Genomic DNA, 18,829 nt, shown 5'->3' with positions numbered 1-18,829 from the left:
ATGCATCCTTTGTCCGGATGGGTTCAATCGGTTGGCCGTCGCGCGCGATTGCTGTGATCTCAAACCTTTCATCCGAGCGCAACTTTCTCTTCGGGCCTCGTCTCTTTACCGCAGTTGTGCTCGATCCGGAGGGCTAGAAAAAACAAGAAAGACGAGTGTTAATTAATATGTGTACATACCAAAACAATGAATGCATCAATTAGCTAGTCAGCACAGGCTTAACTAATATATTTACCTGGCCGGACTCTGTTCGGTCACCGGAGCCGTCACCACGGGCTCCTTCTTGCACCAGCATTGGGTCACCGGAGCCATCATAATCATGTCTTTCCTCCTCCACTCTTCGATCACCGTAGCCTGCTTCTTCACCCTGTTCTTCCAGACCATCATTGTCGTTAAGATACGACAAGATATCACCTCCGGCTAAGATTATGTCCCCCAACACCTCTTCTGCTTGCTCATCTCGTCCGTGCTCCATTGTTTCTGCAAATATTACAACATGACAATTATTACACAAACATGACAGCAGGTGGATATATTAGTGCAAACGTAGACCTAGCTTATTCCGGGTTTGGGGTGGCCTAGGCAATGCTTCAAGGGTAGGGGTGCGGCGGGAGGGGGTAGGAGACCGACATCGTTTTTTTCTAGGGTTTGGGTGTCCTCGAGAGTTTTGGTCGAGCGAGAGGGCCGGGGGTGCTCCCGTGGTATAAGTTATCACGGTCGAGAGGGGGTATACATATCGACCGTCCATCATATCGACGGTCCCGTGGTATAAGTTATATATATCGACAACGACGACATACATACACGAGAAAATAATGTTATCGGGGAGGGGGTATATATCGACCCCCCCCCCCCCACGTGTTGAAGTTATCGGGAGGGGGTTTTATATCGACAACGACGACATACATACACGGGAAAATAATGTTATCGAGGAGGGGGTATATCGACCCCCCCTCGTGTTGAAGTTATCCCCCCTCGTGTTGAAGTTATCGGGAGGGGGTAATATCGACAACGACAACATACATACACGGGAAAATAATGTTATCGGGGAGGGTAATATCGACCCCCCCCCCCACGTGTTGAAGTTATCAGGAGGGGGTTATATCGACAACGACGACATATATACACAGGAAAACAATGTTATCGGGGAGGGGGTATATCGACCCCCCCTCGTGTTGAAGTTATCCCCCCTCGTGTTGAAGTTATCGCGAGGGGTATATATCGACGACGACAGACCCGATAAAACATAAGAAAACGAAGAAGAAATAAAAAGAGGAGAGAAGAAGAAAGGAATAGAGGAGAGGATTGAAGAAAAAAAAGAAGAAAAAAAAAGAGGAGAAGAAGAAAGGAATAGAGGAGAAGAAGAAAAAATAGTTTTCTATTTTTTCTTCTTCTCCTCTATTCCTTTCTTCTTCTCCTCTTCTTTTTCTTCTTTTTTCCTCTTCTTATTTATTTCTCCTCTTCTTCCTCTCCTCTTCTTCTTTCTTTCCTCTTCTTATTTTCTTCTTTCCTATCCTTCTTTTTCTTCTTCTTCCCTTCCTAGCTAGATATATAAAACTTTTCTAAAATTGTAACTTTTGCATATATAAAACTTTTCCATGTGGATCATCATTTCTCATATATATCGAATATATATCCATTGTCATATATAAAAACTTTCTATATATGAACAAAAAACTTTCTATGAACAAAAAAATTAAACTAATAAAAATAAAAAAACATATAGCCACATACATACACATATACATTATATATATATATGATCAAAAAACAATTAACTAATAAAAAAACAGAGCCGGGGCGGGGGCGGCTAGGACGATGGCGACGGCGGGGGCGGCGAGGGCGCCGGCGCGCGGGGGCGGGACGGGGCGGGGGCGGCGAGGGCGCCGGCGAGCACGCGCGGGCCGGGCAGGGGGGCTCGGGGCACCGAGGCGGCGCGCGCGAGCAGGGGAGCATGAGGCGGGGCGGCGCGTGGGGCAGGGCGACGGCGACGAGCACCGGGCGGCGACCCGTCGAGGCAAGGGCGCGGGGCGACGGCGACGAGGAGCGGGCGGCGACGGCGAGCACGGGCAGCCTTGCGGCGTCGGGGGCAACTGGCGAGGTATCTCGAAAATTTCCTAAGTGTGGACTTATATAGCAAAGCCTTTAGTCCCGGTTCGTGCCACCAACCGGGACCAAAGGCCCCTTTTCAGCAGCCCAAAGGGCGGGAAGCGGCGGCCTTTGGTCCCGGTTGGTGGCACCAACCTGGACTAAAGGGGGTGCATTGGTCCCGGTTGGTGGCACCAACCGGGACCAAAGGCCTTGCGCTGCCCGCGGCCAAAAGTTTAGTCCCACCTCGCTAGTTGAGAGGGGCTCGGAGTGGTTTATAAGCCCCACTGTGGCTGCCCTCTCGAGCTCCTCTCTAATGCAGGCTTACGGGCCTAATGTCACACTGTGCTGTCTGTTGGCCTATTGGGCCTTCTGCGGGCCTGAATCCTGGCCCAGGTTGGGTTTCTAGTCGTATTCAGGCCGTGGTGGCCCAATAGGTTGAAGTTTTTTTAAAAAAATTCCAGTTTTTTGGTTCTGTTTTTTGCATTATTTAGCTACAGTTCGTGCCACGAACAGGTACTAAAGGTGCTCGTGGGGCCATAGCCTCATTAGTCCTCGGTCTGGTAGACATGTCCTTCACATAGATAACCTGTGCCACATCATTGGCTAGGACGAACGGTTCGTCAGTGTACCCAAGATTGTTCAGATCCACTGTTGTCATTCCGTACTGTGGGTCTACCTGTACCCCGCCTCCTGACAGATTGACCCATTTGCACTTAAACAAAGGGACCTTAAAATCATGTCCGTAGTCAAGTTCCCATATGTCCATTATGTAACCATAATATGTGTCCTTTCCCCTCTCGGTTGCTGCATCAAAGGGGACACCGCTGTTTTGGTTGGTGCTCTTTTGATCTTGGGCGATCGTGTAAAATGTATTCTCATTTATCTCGTATCCTTTGTAAGTCAATACAGTCGAAGATGGTCCCCTGGACAACGAGTACAACTCATCACAAACAGTGGTGTCACCTCTGAGACGTGTTTCCAACCAACTGCTGAAAGTCCTGATGTGTTCACATGTAATCCAGTCGTCACACTGCTCCGGGTGTTTGGAGCGCAGACTGTTCTTGTGTTCATCGACATACGGGGTCACCAAGGTAGAGTTCTGTAGAACTGTGTAGTGTGCTTCAGACCAAGAATATCCGTCCCTGCATATTATTGAGTCCCCCCCTCCAAGCGTGCCTTTTCCAGTCAGTCTCCCCTCATACCGCGATTTAGGGAGACCTATCTTCTTAAGGCCAGGAATGAAGTCAACACAAAACCCAATGACATCCTCTGTTTGATGGCCCATGGAGATGCTTCCTTCTGGCCTAGCGCGGTTACGGACATATTTCTTTAAGACTCCCATGAACCTCTCAAAGGGGAACATATTATGTAGAAATACGGGCCCCAGAATGACAATCTCGTCGACTAGATGAACTAGGACGTGCGTCATGATATTGAAGAAGGATGGTGGGAACACCAGCTCGAAACTGACAAGACATTGCGCCACATCACTCCTTAGCCTTGGTATGATTTCTGGATCGATCACCTTCTGAGAGATTGCATTGAGGAATGCACATAGCTTCACAATGGCTAATCGGACGTTTTCCGGTAGAAGCCCCCTCAATGCAACCGGAAGCAGTTGCGTCATAATCACGTGGCAGTCATGAGGCTTTAGGTTCTGGAACTTTTTCTCTGGCATATTTATTATTCCCTTTATATTCGACGAGAAGCCAGTCGGGACCTTCATACTGAGCAGGCATTCAAAGAAGATTTCTTTCTCTTCTTTCGTAACAGCGTAGCTGGCAGGACCTTCATACTGCTTCGGAGGCATGCCGTCTTTTTCGTGCAAACGTTGCAGGTCCTCCCGTGCCTCAGGTGTATCTTTTGTCTTCCCATACACGCCCAAGAAGCCTAGCAGGTTCACGCAAAGGTTCTTCGTCACGTGCATCACGTCGATTCAAGAGCGGACCTCTAGCTCTTTCCAGTAGGGTAGGTCCCAAAATATAGATTTCTTCTTCCACATGGGTGCGTGTCCCTCAGCGTCATTCGGAACAGCTAGTCCGCCGGGACCCTTTCCAAAGATTACGTGTAAATCATTGACCATAGCAAGTACGTGACCACCGGTACGCATGGCGGGCTTCTTCCGGTGATCCGCCTCGCCTTTGATGCTTGCCTTTCTTTCGACATTGATGGTTGGTCGGAAGAAATCGACGATGGCCCAGGTACACATTCTTCCTGCTTTTGTCCAGGTATATACTTTCAGTGTCATCTAAACAATGCGTGCATGCGTGGTATCCCTTGTTTGTCTGTCCTGAAAGGTTACTGAGAGCGGGCCAATCGTTGATGGTTACAAACAGCAACGCGTGCAGGTTAAATTCCTGCTGTTTGTGCTCATCCCACGTACGTACACCGTTTCCATTCCACAACTGTAAAAGTTCTTCAACTAATGGCCTTAGGTACACATCAATGTCGTTGCCGGGTTGCTTAGGGCCTTGGATGAGAACTGGCATCATAATGAACTTCCGCTTCATGCACATCCAAGGAGGAAGGTTATACATACATAGAGTCACGGGCCAGGTGCTGTGATTGCTGCTCTGCTCCCCGAAAGGATTAATGCCATCCGCGCTTAAACCAAACCATACGTTCCTTGGGTCAGCTGCAAACTCAGCCCAGTACTTTCTCTCGATTTTTCTCCACTGCGACCCGTCAGCGGGTGCTCTCAACTTCCCGTCTTTCTTACGGTCCTCACTGTGCCATCGTATCAACTTGGCATGCTCTTCGTTTCTGAACAGACGTTTCAACCGTGGTATTATAGGAGCATACCACATCACCTTCGCAGGAACCCTCTTCCTGGGGGGCTCGCCGTCAACATCACCAGGGTCATCTCGTCTGATCTTATACCGCAATGCACCGCATACCGGGCATGCGTTCAGATCCTTGTACGCACCGCGGTAGAGGATGCAGTCATTAGGGCATGCATGTATCTTCTGCACCTCCAATCCTAGAGGGCATACGACCTTCTTTGCTGCGTATGTACTGTCGGGCAATTCGTTATCCTTTGGAAGCTTCTTCTTCAATATTTTCAATAGCTTCTCAAATCCTTTGTCAGGCACAGCATTCTCTGCCTTCCACTGCAGCAATTCCAGTACGGTACCGAGCTTTGTGTTGCCATCTTTGCAATTGGGGTACAACCCTTTTTTGTGATCCTCTAACATGCGATCGAACTTCAGCTTCTCCTTTTGACTTTCGCATTGCGTCCTTGCATCGACTATGACCCGGCGGAGATCATCATCATCGGGCACTGGTTCCTCTTCATCTTCAGCAGCTTCCCCCCTTGCAGCATCATTGGGCACATCGTCTGGTTCCTCTTGATCTTCAACAGCTTTCCCCGTTGCAGCATCACCGTATTCAGGGGGCACATAGTTGTCATCGTCCTCTTCTTCTTCGCCGTCTTCCATCATAACCCCCATTTCTCCGTGCCTCGTCCAAACATTATAGTGTGGCATGAAACCCTTGTGAAGCAGGTGGGCGTGAAGGATTTTCCGGTCAGAGTAAGACTTCGTATTCGCACATATAGGGCATGGACAACACATAAAACCATTCTGCTTGTTTGCCTCAGCCACTTCGAGAAAATCATGCACGCCCTTAATGTACTCGGAGGTGTGTCTGTCACCGTACATCCATTGCCGGTTCATCTGCGTGCATTATATATAATTAAGTGTGTCAAAAACCATTACAGAACATCATGAATAGATAATTAAGTGACCAAATTAATAGAAGTTCATCATCACATTAGAACCAAAGTACATACATAGTTCTCATCTAACAACATATATATAGCTCTTCAGAGCATCTAATTAATTAAACCATACATTGAAACTATGTAAAACATTTCAATGCGAAAACAAATGCGATCATAATCGCAACCAAGGTAACAATTGATCCAACAGCATAATGATACCAAGCCTCGGTATGAATGGCATATTTTCTAATCTTTCTAATCTTCAAGCGCATTGCATCCATCTTGATCTTGTGATCATCGACGACATCCGCAACATGCAACTCCAATATCATCTTCTCCTCAATTTTTTTTATTTTTTCCTTCAAGTAATTGTTTTCTTCTTCAACTAAATTTAACCTCTCGACAATAGGGTCGGTTAGAATTTCCGGTTCAACCACCTCCTAGATAAATAAAATCTATGTCACGCTGGTCGGTATATTTGTCATAAACAATAAATGAATCAAATAGTTATAAAAAGATAATATATACCACATCCGAATCATAGACAGGACGAGGGCCGACGGGGGCGGATACCAAAACCATCGCACTATGTAATAAGAAGGAATAAAATAGTAAGAAAATTAGACAAGTATCTATCTAAAGTAAGAATTTTTTTCTTTCAAAAAGAAGATAAGAACAAGAGGCTCACCACGGTGGTGCCGGTGACGAGATCGGCGCGGGCGGTCGACGGCGGTGAAGACGGGAATGGGACGTGACGGGCCGCTAAACCTAGACAAATCTCGAGGAAAATGGAGCTTTAAGGTCGAGCTTCGAGAGGACAAAGCTTAACTAGTGTGGCTCGGGCATTTCATCGAACACCTCATGTGCATAGGAGGTGAGCTAGAGCATCACAAAGCCCTCCCCTCGCCGGCCAGAGAAAAACAGAGCACTGGAGTGCTCTGCTCGCGGGCGAGGGGTATATATAGGCACCTCATTGGTCCCGGTTCGTGGCATGAACCGGTACTAAATCCGGGCCTTCTGTCCCGGTTCATGCCAAGAACCGGGACAAATGGTTGTGGGCCAGGAGCGAGGACCATTAGTCCCGGTTCGTGGCTCGAACCGGGACAAATGGTACCATACGAACCGGGACCAATGCCCACGAGGCCCCGGCCGGCCCCCTGGGCTCACGAACCGGGACCAGTGCCCCCATGGGTCCCGGTTCGTGACTGAACCGGGACTAATGGGCTTGCCATGCCCGAACGAAAGCCCTGTTTTCTACTAGTGATAGAAAGAAGAAAGGAAAAAGGAAATTTTGCACGGATCTTCACGTAAGATCTCACGAATATAGCATCAACCGAGAAGTCTCGGTCGACTGAGATTTAACAATCCTATTAAAAATGTGCCACAATAGTAAGTGGCAAGAAGAAATTAAACACTTGGCTAATCCAAATGCTCATCTATGGCGCTCAACGATCATACATACAATTACCAAGCATGAAAGTCTCTAAAGATCTTCTATAGGAAGGTACTAGAAATTAACATGATTAATTCTACCATGAGCGCTACGTAGGATTAATAATAGGACACTAGCTTAATTAGCTAACTAGGCAGCTGCAGTGTTGCTGGGCGCTTCTAATGGCTTCTCCTCTCCGGCCGATGCGGGCGAGGCTCTTCCTCTTCGCCGCCGTGCCGTAGAAGCTGTGTCTCGCGGTGGTAGCTGTTGCACACGAAGAACGCCACCACCTGCGCCACCAACCCTGCCATCAGCGCCGCCCATAGCGCCACCGCCATAACCACACCTACGGCCACCCGGAGCCAGACGCCTAGGCCCATCCTGTCGTCCACCACGAGCGCCCCGAAAGCCAGCTGCAGGGCGACGACGCAGCCGTCGATCGTCGAGAAGACTGCGGCAGCGGGCCAGGTCTTTCCGGCGAGGAGCTCGTCGCTCATGTGCATGGCTTGGAAGAAGCCCCCGACGTCCTCCAGCACCAACATCACGCAGGCGACGCGCCACCACACCGCGCCGATGTACACCGCCCCGGCGAGGTACGCGGCGCCGCCCAGCAGCAGCGCCACCCGCGGAAGCTGGGGCTGCATGCCGCTCTCCTCACCCGGAGCAGCGTCGAGGAGGTGGCCGTGCGCGAGCCAGGCGGCGGCGGCGCCGAAGAAGGCGGTGTAGCCGAGGAGGAGGAGGAAGACGCGGAGCCAGGAGGTCACGAGGCGCCAGGCAACCTTCGGGCCGGTCCGGACGAGGCGCGCGGCGCTGCGGGAGTCGCCTCGGAAGACGGACACGAGGAACGTGGCCAAGAACCTGGGGACGGTGCGGAGGTCGCGCGCGATCGACCGGGCGTCGCGGTCGTCGGTGACGCCGTAGCGCGGGGCGACGGAGAAGACGCAGAAGGCGGCGTCGGCGAGCCACTGGACGACGATGTCGACGAGGAAGGCGGCCTCTACGATGAAGAAGGGCGCCCAGTTCGTGGCGAGACGGCGGAGGCCGGCGCCAGCGTGGGAGGAGGCGAGGGCGTCGGAGAAGAGGGCGCGGGAGATGGCGACGTGGGCGAGCAAGGAGAGAGTGAGCATGGTCACCTCGCCGGCCAAGATGGCGAAGCCTGGGGGACGGGAGCGGGCGACGCGGAGGGTCTCGCGGCAGATGCCGGCGAGCCCAAGAGCCCCGAGATGATGAGCCTCCATGTCCATGGACCAGCTGCTGCCTGCCTGCTGCTGAGGGGAAAGAGAGACGAGGATTCCAAGATTTCGAGGTCCCTAGCTTGTGATAGCTTGTGAGGACAAAGAAATCTTCTTTTTTTAAGCTGGACAAAGAAATCTTTGCTAACTAGAATAAGCTCATGTCTTCCAATTAACCTTTACACATCACCGACTAGGAGTAGTTTGTGCGTTTTAAAAACGCATCATGCTGATTTATCATACGTGAATTTTGGTGTGGAAATACGAAAAAAAGGACAAAAAAATGGCCGATCTCGGCTGAGCTTGCCGTTTGCGGCGAAAAGCCACTGCACAACACTACCGCAAGCGATATGCAGACGTGGCAGATGTGGACGGGGACATTAGTGAGGCTAAAAACGGCATGGCCTTTTGACTACGTGAATGTGCATCACCCCAACCCGCGGCAAATTTGACAAATTTGACCTATAGACAAAATCAAATCACAGAATGAACTGTCCGTGAAACTATTTCACGCGGCTGAGGCGCTGCATTAGTGCAACGCCTAGGAGCTAGGCGCTACACTGTATAGTGTGGCGCCTAGCTCTCAGGCGCTGCACACTGACTTAGTAATTTTCGAATCACATGGGTGCGACGCTGGCCGTGTAGTGCCTATCTGTGAGGCGTTGCACAGTGTAGTGTGGCGCCTTCGTGTCGGGCGTCACACAAAAAGGTCAGCCGCGTGAAATAGTTTCACGGACAGTTTATTTTATGATTTGATTTCGTCCATAGGTCAAATTTATCAAATTTGCCCCACCCCGCAGATGGCAAGTATAGCCAGGTCCTTCTTTTATACAGCTTTTCTGTCATCACGAAAAGCCACTGTGCAAAAATGTGATCTGAAATTAAGTTAACTTGGCAATTCAATCACTTCACTTGTCATGCTTCAGCTGAATGACCAATCATCTGCTGTAACTTCGCAAGAACACCATCGCCCATTCAGTTCACACAGTTCAGCTGGAGATGCAGCAGGATCTGAAATTCCCACTACAAGATGATAGGAACCGCAGGCAAACGGAAACCATCACAGATTTCAGCAAATTGGTCTCTAATCATAACCCTTTTCTAACGACACCACGGCAGAAACAAAACTCCATCAAGTAACTAGTAAATCTCTCCCATATCGACAGACAAAAGAAACCATCATATAATCTACTATTGCGAAACCTGAAAATTAGTTTGGATGTCCTGGCTAAACTGAGGGTACTGAATCTGGTGGTTGCTCGCAATGCTGTCAACCGCTTTCAGATTGCTGCTGCTCCCCAGGATGCCCCTGGTGCTGTTGCTGCTCCTGAGGATCTTGCCACACATACGGCAGATGGCCCTGCTGGCCACCGTACCCCATCACCGCACCTGGCACCTGCTGCGGATAGTAGTACGGGTACGACGCGTCAGCCGGAGCCCCCAAGAGCGGCGGCTGCCCGGCCCTGGGAAGCCCAACTCCCTCCTCCCTCATCTCATCCCTGGGGATTATGTCCACCAGGAAGTCGTAGACGTCGGTCCTGGTGATGGCGGCGGCGATGTCATTCTTCTGCAAGGTCCGCCGCTTGTTCTCCTCGGTGTGCATCCACGACCTCAGCGTCAGCTCCAGGATGAATATCTCGCACGCCTTTGCGAAGACCACCGGGGCCTCGGCCGAGATCATGCGGACGTCCTCGTCGGCCTTCATGATCTTCTTTATCCTGGCGAGCGGCAAGGTGTGGTTCTTGAAGTCGGTGGCCTGATCAATCTCCGACAGTCGCTCGGCCCAGAACTGCTGCAGCTGCCTCTGCTGTTGCTGCTGGAGCTGCTGGTGGAATTGCTGCGCTTGCTCGTAGATAAGCTGGTTTTGAGCAGTGAGCTGCGCTGGATTGGCAGGGAATGGTGATGCTGGCTGTGAAGCGGCAGGAATGATACCAGGAGCTACGGCTATTGTTGCTGCAGGCGGATAGGCTGAGGCAGGATACACTTGTGATCCACCAGCAACAACATCACCCGTTGCAGGCTGAGGTTGTGAAGACGGTTCCATGTCCACTGCTTGGTCTTGCTTGTCCGAGAACCTATGTTCTTTCTTGCACTGAAAAAATAATGCAAATTATTAATCAACTCGCTCTTAAAGTAAAACTTTTTTTAGGCTACGCAACAGAAGAATTTTTCAACAGTCATCTAACACGGCTGCTGCTGTCCCTCGCCTGACGTTCGACGACCTCTCCCTGCTGTTCCCCCAAAGTCAGGAAACGTAGCCATAATGGATGTATAGCCAGAGCCTAAAGCTAGTGGGCCTACCCCTGCTCCTCTTGTAACACCTTGTTTCACTCCTAATCTTAATGAAAAGTAAAACAATCTTAAAGACATTTAGGTAGTGCTAGCCTCCTAGGTCACAAAATATAACTTTGTGCGGTGTCTTTAGATGAATTTCAACATTAGCGGTCCTTTAGGACCAGTTTCATAAGCTGGATAGATTTCTTTATTACGACCCTCCCAATATCTTTATGAAGATACTTATCTGCTAGTTCAGAAACTGATCAGTTCTTAGTAACAGCACCAGACAGAAAATTGCATAGTTAAATTATTGAAAATACGCATGCAAAACCAAAATGCACCAGAAAAAACTAACAAACTAATCGGGCTGCATTTTAACAGCCATTCTAAGTCACCACATATTTAGCATCTTCTCTTCTGTTACATCTTATTTGTGGTGCCCCTAAGAGAATGACCTCATACAAGGTGTTTTCCTAAACATACATCTAAATTAAATTACACTCAGCAATAAGAGTTCTGATTATATGATAGGCACTGAACTATGTATAAGATTATAACATATGAAGAGATTAGATTGTACAAGTAATCGATAGTGGCAATGGGCATTCCTAACTGCAGACGCAGGCCAGGTTCTCCGTAAAGCACACATAGCTAGAGAGTGGATAGCTAAGTTCAATATGCTCACTAGATGGTTCCGAACAAAGAAAAAGAAAACCAGATGGTGCGAAGGGTGAGAACGGATGTAATGCAGCTGGATAATAGAAAAATCATATCCACATCATATCCATTATCAAAAAGATGGATGAATAGGTTTATTAAAAAAAGGAGATACGAATACCAGCAGCAGACATGAGTATACAGAGCAGAGATGTATACAAATTCTGAATCATGAATAACCATTCAAATTATGTCTCATGGTATATAAAGATAATTGGTGCATAAATATCAAGATGAATATTTTTTGATATCACCATTCACACTCGTACCCCCTTCAGAGATGACATCGTTCACATGAGTTGACAAAACCCCAACTTCCCAATTCATTTAGTAGATCCCGTGGAACCATTTCGATTGATCATTCAATACTAAGAGCAACATTTGGATTCGATATTGACCCAGATCTTGGGGTCACGATCTTCCTACAACCTAATGATATGCCAACCTAAGAAGAATCCTACTACCTATCAGACCGTGACAACCATGCTTTGGTGCATCAATTTCTGCGCCTAGTCGTAGCGCCGATGATTGTTTATCAGATTTGTGATGCCCTGATTAGAAAAGCAACAGCAGCTTACACTACACTATATTGAAATTTAGGTCTAGAATTCTAGAGAATAGCAATTGCGGGATCAGAAAGCTCTAAATAGTTTGTACCAAACCAAATGACTAGACTTATGCAAACACAGATTTACTGCATAGCTAGATTGACATGTAAGTGAGAAAAAAATCAAACAAACCTGTAAATACCAGTGCAATATAGATTTCTTACTAACCTAAGAAATTCTCTTTTCAATTCGCCCAAACCTTGGCAAAGAAAACGGTATATATATGGAAAGGTGGCACAACTGTAGGACAAGCATGATTGCAACATACTAATATGGAAAGCAATTAAAGATGTAGGCTTTCCTGCTCTTTTTGACACCTTCTAGAGGTTTCCAGAAAGCATAGTTTTGATACATTCACCAAGCATGGATTTGCCATTATTTCAGGATAAAAAATAATCATGTGGTGTGCACAAACTTATTTATTTCGATTAATTACGCCAATTGGTGGCCTGAAAGAGACTCGCGTATTCCCATTTCTCCATGATAAAGAAGGCACTCAACAATAAGGTTTGGTGCATCGACTATTAGCTTGAGATTTGAAGTAGTGGACCAGGCACAAGTAAACCAGTACACGATGCACTATCTCATTTTACTCTTTCATGCCACAATCTCATATCATAATTGATGGGCTAATAATTCTAAGGAGAAATGTACAGAGATTAGGAAGGTTTCTATCACTGCATTTCTGAGGTAGTTATAAATAATTGCGAATTCGTCAAGTAAATTTTAATTTTTTATAACAATCTAATCAATTCGATCAAAAGACAAGTTATTTTGTGAGTATACAAAAACCTGGCAGTACTATCTCTTGGAAAAGATGCCTCCTACAGAGGTTTATCCATGGAAATATGCCGCCTGACACATGAACATATCGCTCTCGACAAAATGAGCCACGACAACCATGCATATAGGCATAGGACACAGGGTAAAGTTGATGTACTTGTTTCGTATAAATAATGTCCTTTGTATTGTGTGTGCCAACTAACATGTGCATAATTGGATTTTGAAAAAAAAAATCAAGATATAAGATTTTCGAATCTTCAATGATTTTCCTAACTTACTGCCAACTCGATGATGTTTTTCCTTTGAGTGAACTGAATATTCTGACATAAGCAACAAGAGGAGGAAAAACTTGTAGGGCAAGCTTGGGGTCAAACCACACACACACAAAAAAAATCCTTGTGTCTCTAAATACATTATATGAACGTGTATAATATGATTCTCCCCTAAATGCAGTTAGTAGGAAATCAACAAATTTACCAAATTACACAGTGGCGAGCAGGTGAGTAAACGAATGTCAGTAAAAACTAACTACAGAGTAAGAACAAATGTACAAGGGGGGAATTTGACTAATTAAGCTGATTGCCCCAATTTGACCTGGACGACAGGGCTTTCCGACAATACTGTTTTCAGCATTCAAGCTATCTTCAGATTAAATTCGATGCACTTTATGTATCAAATGTGGAAAGTAATATACACACCAATCATGCGTGCAACGGTGCAAGTGCCAAGAAGAGAACTAATCAGACTATGAGGGTTTTACAACAGCTCAGAAAATTCGTTTTAAGAATGGCATACAAAATTAGTTCTAATGATGCTGCACATTCACAAACCTTGATGGATTTTGGGGGCGCTGAAGGTGTTTTGCCATGCCGGTACCTAGGCCTACCTCTAAGCACGAGGAAGCCTAGGAGAGTTGAGATGCAGCCCATCCTTCACAAGGCAAGATCAAGGATTAAGCCATGGAAGGGGAAGATGCTTAACAGGCCAGGCAGGCTTGCTTTGGTTAACTCGGTCCTAACTGCTATTGCAACTTATTATCTGACGTGCTTTGCTGCTGATAAATGGGCCTCCAAAAAGCTGGACAAGTTAAGCTGAGTTTCCCTTGGGCTGGAGAGGAAGAGGCCAATGGAGGGAAATGCATGGTGAACTGGAAGCAATGTTGCATGCCAAAAAAGTTTGGCAGGCTGGAAATCAAGAGCATTGAGGCATTCGGAAGATCGCTAAGACTGAGGTCGCTTTGGTATGAGTGGGATGATATGGAAAGGCCTTGGAAAGGAACGCCGGCACAGTGTGATTCAACGGACAAAAACCTCTTCGCTGCTTCTACCTCCATCTCTGTTGGCAATGGGCAGATCACTGGCTTCTGGCACAATAGATGGCTCGATGGGGAGTCACCCAAAGAAATTGCACCGGACGTGTTCCCTTTAGCTTGGAGGAAAAACCTGAATGTTACAGAAGCTCTGACTGAGGGAAGGTGGATGCGTGGAATTCAACGGATGTCTACTGAGAACCAAATTCACCAATTCATCAGGTTGTGGGAGAAGGTGCAAGCGATCCATTTGACTACTGAGAGGGATAAAATCTCATGGAAGCTCTCCAGCAATGGTTGTTACTCGGCCAAGTCAGCTTAATGATGCTCAGTTCATCGGCCGGATAGAGCAGCCCCACCTTGGCATGGTTTGGAGGACTAAGGCTGAGCAGAAAGTCAACTTCTACACCTGGCTGCTACTGCAGGACAGAAACTGGACGGCCGACAGACTTGGGCGCCTGGGATAGCCGCACAGCCCAGTGTGCCCTCTACGCAGTCAGGCTCCGGAGACGGCTGTGCATCTGCTCCTCCATTGCCTGTTTGCCAAGGGTCTCTGGGTGGCCGCCAGGAGCACATAGCAGCACGTCACTAATATTGCTCTGGGAGCAACATCTATTCGATCATGGCGGCATAAGATCAATACAGGAGCTGCAAGAGAGGCAAGGCAAGAGCAAGTAACATTTGCTGTATACGTTGCCTGGAACATATGGAAGGAAAGGAACCAACGGGTCTTCCAGGCAACAGCCGCCCAGGCTCCTGCTCTGTTGCAGCTGGTGATGGATGATGTTTCCCTCCTGAAGGAGGCCTTCCGCGAGTAGTCTCGTCAGGAAGTGGGGTAATCAGCCCATGTCTGATTGATCTTTTTTTTCTCCTCTTTCCTTCCCTCATAATAACTTCGGTTCACAACTGTCTGTATCTATTCTTTTCCCCTATATAATGCAATGACAGAGCTCCTGCCTTTTCCCATCAAAAAAGAATAGCAGCTCCAAAAGATAGACCAGGTATGGGCAGAAAAAGAAGCCTGGACAATGACGCAAGCTCAAATCTACATGAAGAATGAAGCGACAGGCCCATTCCTCCTCCCTCGTGCAATTCTTCACCAGACATGACTACATGAGGATCACAGCCCACATAGCCATACAGACATGCCCCGGATTCCGGAGAAGCTCGCACGCAGAGTAGAAACGCCAGGGAAATTGCGCACACCGACTAATAGACAAAGAAGTCCAGGTCATAGGAATCAAGAACTGGATATTCGAACACTTACTCAAAAGCGAACTATTTCCATCAGAATACAAGATTATTCTGCCAGTATCCAAAAACCTGGTTTTTCCATGGGAAGATGGCGCCTGTCACATGAACGTACCACTCACATATACGCATAAGACGCAGCGCGAAGTTGAGGTGGTTGTTTCGTATAAACAATGTGTTTCGTACTGTGTGTGCCAACTAGCATGTGCATATCTGTATTTTAGAAGAAAAAAAAACAGAATGTAAGATCTTGGAATCTTCAATGATTTTCCTAACTTGCTGGCTTGCTGCCAACTGGATGGTGTATTTCCTTGGAGTGAGCTGAATTTTCTGAATTATACAACCAGAGGGGAAACACTTGTTTCCATTGTCCACTTTGGTAGGGATCGAATCAAACACACCCATCATGCATCAGTGTACATGAATGGGAACAGTAAGGCCCTCCCCAAAATGCAGTAATAGGAAATTAACAATTTACAAAATTACAGAGTAAACGAAGGCGTACTGAAGGGGAAATTTTCAGTAAGCTGACCGCGCCCCAGTTTGACCCTCGAGACAGGGTTTTCAGTGCAAGTACTAGTACTATTTTTAGCAGTCAACCTATCTTCAGGTTAAATTCGACGCACTTTCTGCAGCAATTGTGGGAAGTACTGATATACACACCAACCATGCGTACAAGTGTGAGGAGGAGAAGTAATCAGACTACGAGGGCTGTCCACCGGCTCAGAAATTTCGTTTTAAGAACGGCAGCTCCAAGAGTTAGATCGGGCACTGCGAGAAAAGGAAGCCCTGACATTGGCGCAAGCCCAAATCTACAGTACCATGGAGAAGGAAGCGGCAGGCCAGTTCCTCCTCCGTCTCGTCCGATTCTTCACCGGACGCCCGCGAGGATCACAACCCCCACCCCACATACAAACTCCTCGCACGCGCGGTAAAAAAAACACCGGCGAAATCACTGCCCACGGCGGCCATAGGTGCAGAACTCCGATCAGAGAAATCAAGAACTGGATTTTCGAGAACTTACTCGGAGGAGGAGGCGTCAGGGCTCGGGAGTTGCCTCCGCGCCGCGGCCCCGTCGGAGAGAGAGGCGGCGGCGTCGCGGCCTTCCTTCCTTGCGGCTAGGGCACGGATTGGATTGGATTGGATTGGATTGGAGAGGCGCCTCCCCCCTCTCTGTCTTGTCTCTCTCCTTGGGTCTCTCGGCCTTCTCGGTTCTTAAATTCTCTTGGGGGCGAGGGCGTGCGTCCCATTGGCAGGAGCACCGGGAGGGTCGCGAGCTCTGCTCTCGGGTACGGTATGGGACCCGGTAAGCGGCGCGGCCGAGGCTCGTTGGAGTTCGGGTTCCGCCCGGGCGCGTTCTCTGGTGGACTGCGCCCGTTTGCTGCAATCGGGCCCAGGTGTCGCGTGGGCATTGCACGACAGTCGACAGGTGTTGGCAGCTGCCGGCGTGCTGGAAGATGCTGCGGCATTGGTTAGTTTAAGCAGGTGTGTGTTGTCCGTGCCCAAAGGGCCCATGATTGTCGCCTCCGGGACAACAGGAGCTCGTGCTCAACCCAGTATAAAAATAAAGGCCTCGCTGCGCGCGCGAGGAAGATTTTAAGGGTGTGTGTTTGGTTCGGGAACGAAATGAAATGGAATGTAATGGTTCCATTCCACTAGAATGGATCGGTGGTTCCGTCATTGCGTTTGGTATGGGCAATTAGGTAGAATGGAATGGTTTTATTTTGATGTTTGGTTAGAGAGATGAAATTGTGACCTCTCACATATAGATTCCTACATTTTAACGCATGTTAAGGTAGCAAAATATATTGCCAAAAATCTACTGTACATTTTAACACACGTTAGAGAGATGAAATTGGACTATTGTTGGTACTCTACCTTGCGACAAACAAATTCACAACAAACATAACGGATTGGAGTGCTAAATCAAAAAAATCCATCCGGTCAGTTGTGGTCGGACGGAGCTTCACGCAACTGGTAGCCGCTGATTGCTGCTGGTCGCCGTGCGGCCAACAATTCGCATGGCCGCTAGATTGGAGAAGGCCGGTGAGCGGAAGAGTAGCACGATGGCCAGCTGATCGATGACATGGATGAGTAGCCCCTCGTCCGCTGGAGTAGCCCGTAGCTCGCCAGCGACCATCGGGACAAAGCGGTCCGTATACATTCAACAAGGTATACCTCCCTCGTGTACGATCTGACTTTCTCGATTTTATTATTAAGCAAAATATGAATAGATCAAACAAACTCAACAGAACAAATGATGACGATATGTGATACTCCCTCTGCTTCAAAATATAGTGCTTCCTATATTCCCGTGCTTCAACTTTGACCATTAGTTTAACCAACAAGACCGATTACGGCGGGAGCAAAAGTTATATCAGTGAATTCGTGTTCACAAGAAGTTTTCAATTATATAATTTTTTTTCTCCCGCCGCAGTTGGTCTCGTTGGTTAAATTTATGGTCAAAGTTGAACCTTGAAAAGCACGGGCACACTATATTTTAAAATGGATGGAGTAAAAACTGAATGTCACGTCAAGGCTCTTCGAAGTCCCCATCTCTAGCTTCATCTTTCGCATCCCGACTTTTCACCATGAGTTCGGTCATGTAAGTGTAGAAGGCGGAACTTGCATAGGCTGAACTAGCCTCGAAGGTTTTCAAGACCTCAGGCTGCAGACTTAACTAGTCCATCCCACTTAATTTGCATTAGTGGGCTCCCATCAGATAGAAAAAATAATAATCGGACTATCCCATTTAACCCATTGGGAGTCCATCTTGCCTGATTAACCAACCCACCCCGATAGGTTCTCAACGCGTAGGAGAGGGCGGCACCATAGCGTGTTCCCACCGCCGCGTCGATCGATGGCCGCCGCTGCAGCAACCCTGCTTCTTCCTTCCTCGCACGATGCAGAAAGCTTTGTGGCCATGGTGACCAAGTTCCCCCGCGCCACAGCCACCCCAGCAGCCGCGGCCGCTACCCCTTTCTTCAGCCCATCCCCTCGCTGCCGCCGCCGGCTGGTCGCGGCGGGGGAAGCTCCCTTCCGTGGCATGTGCCTAGAAGCGGGCGCTCCCGTGCGCGCCCTCCACCCCCGCCACGTTGGCCCATGTCGAGCAGCGGGCGTCCCGTGCGTGCGGCGGATCCTCCCTGCCCCGGCCGTCTTCGGCCCGATCTGCGTCGTGTTCCTCATTCTTCTGCCGGAGCAGCCGTCGCTGCTGTCGCGTGTGCGCCCTCCACCCCGTCTCACGTGTCGCGTGTTCTCTCCCCAACTCGGTGTCCAGTGTCCAGATCCAACGACGGCACATTGAAATTCTCTGCAAGCTTAATCGACTAACTAAGCTCACCGTGGATTATGTGGGATCCCATTTGTGCCCACATAATTTGTGTATGTTCTGACGGGATGTCCCATTAT

At 48.4% G+C, this 18,829-nt stretch overlaps 2 protein-coding genes across 2 annotated transcripts; both read right to left on the bottom strand.

The window, feature by feature from the left end:
* Positions 1-7,423: 7,423 nt before the first annotated feature.
* On the bottom strand, positions 7,424-8,488 carry LOC141027457 (uncharacterized). Its single transcript, XM_073504488.1, has one exon. It carries the CDS (start codon positions 8,486-8,488, stop codon positions 7,424-7,426), a length of 1,065 nt encoding a protein of 354 aa, XP_073360589.1.
* A 1,037-nt stretch (positions 8,489-9,525) lies between these two features.
* LOC109753671 (nuclear transcription factor Y subunit C-4) lies at positions 9,526-16,632 on the bottom strand. Its single transcript, XM_020312584.4, has 2 exons — positions 16,446-16,632; positions 9,526-10,568 (listed from the first exon to the last, which is right to left on the bottom strand). Exon 2 carries the CDS (start codon positions 10,518-10,520, stop codon positions 9,747-9,749), a length of 774 nt encoding a protein of 257 aa, XP_020168173.1. The 5' UTR covers positions 10,521-10,568; positions 16,446-16,632; the 3' UTR covers positions 9,526-9,746.
* Positions 16,633-18,829: the final 2,197 nt, after the last annotated feature.

This window comes from Aegilops tauschii, chromosome 7, assembly GCF_002575655.3.
Source record: "Aegilops tauschii subsp. strangulata cultivar AL8/78 chromosome 7, Aet v6.0, whole genome shotgun sequence".
In the NCBI taxonomy this organism is placed as follows: Eukaryota; Viridiplantae; Streptophyta; class Magnoliopsida; order Poales; family Poaceae; genus Aegilops; species Aegilops tauschii.
Note: the sequence above shows the minus strand (reverse complement) of the source record. Positions and strands in the feature narration are given on the sequence as shown.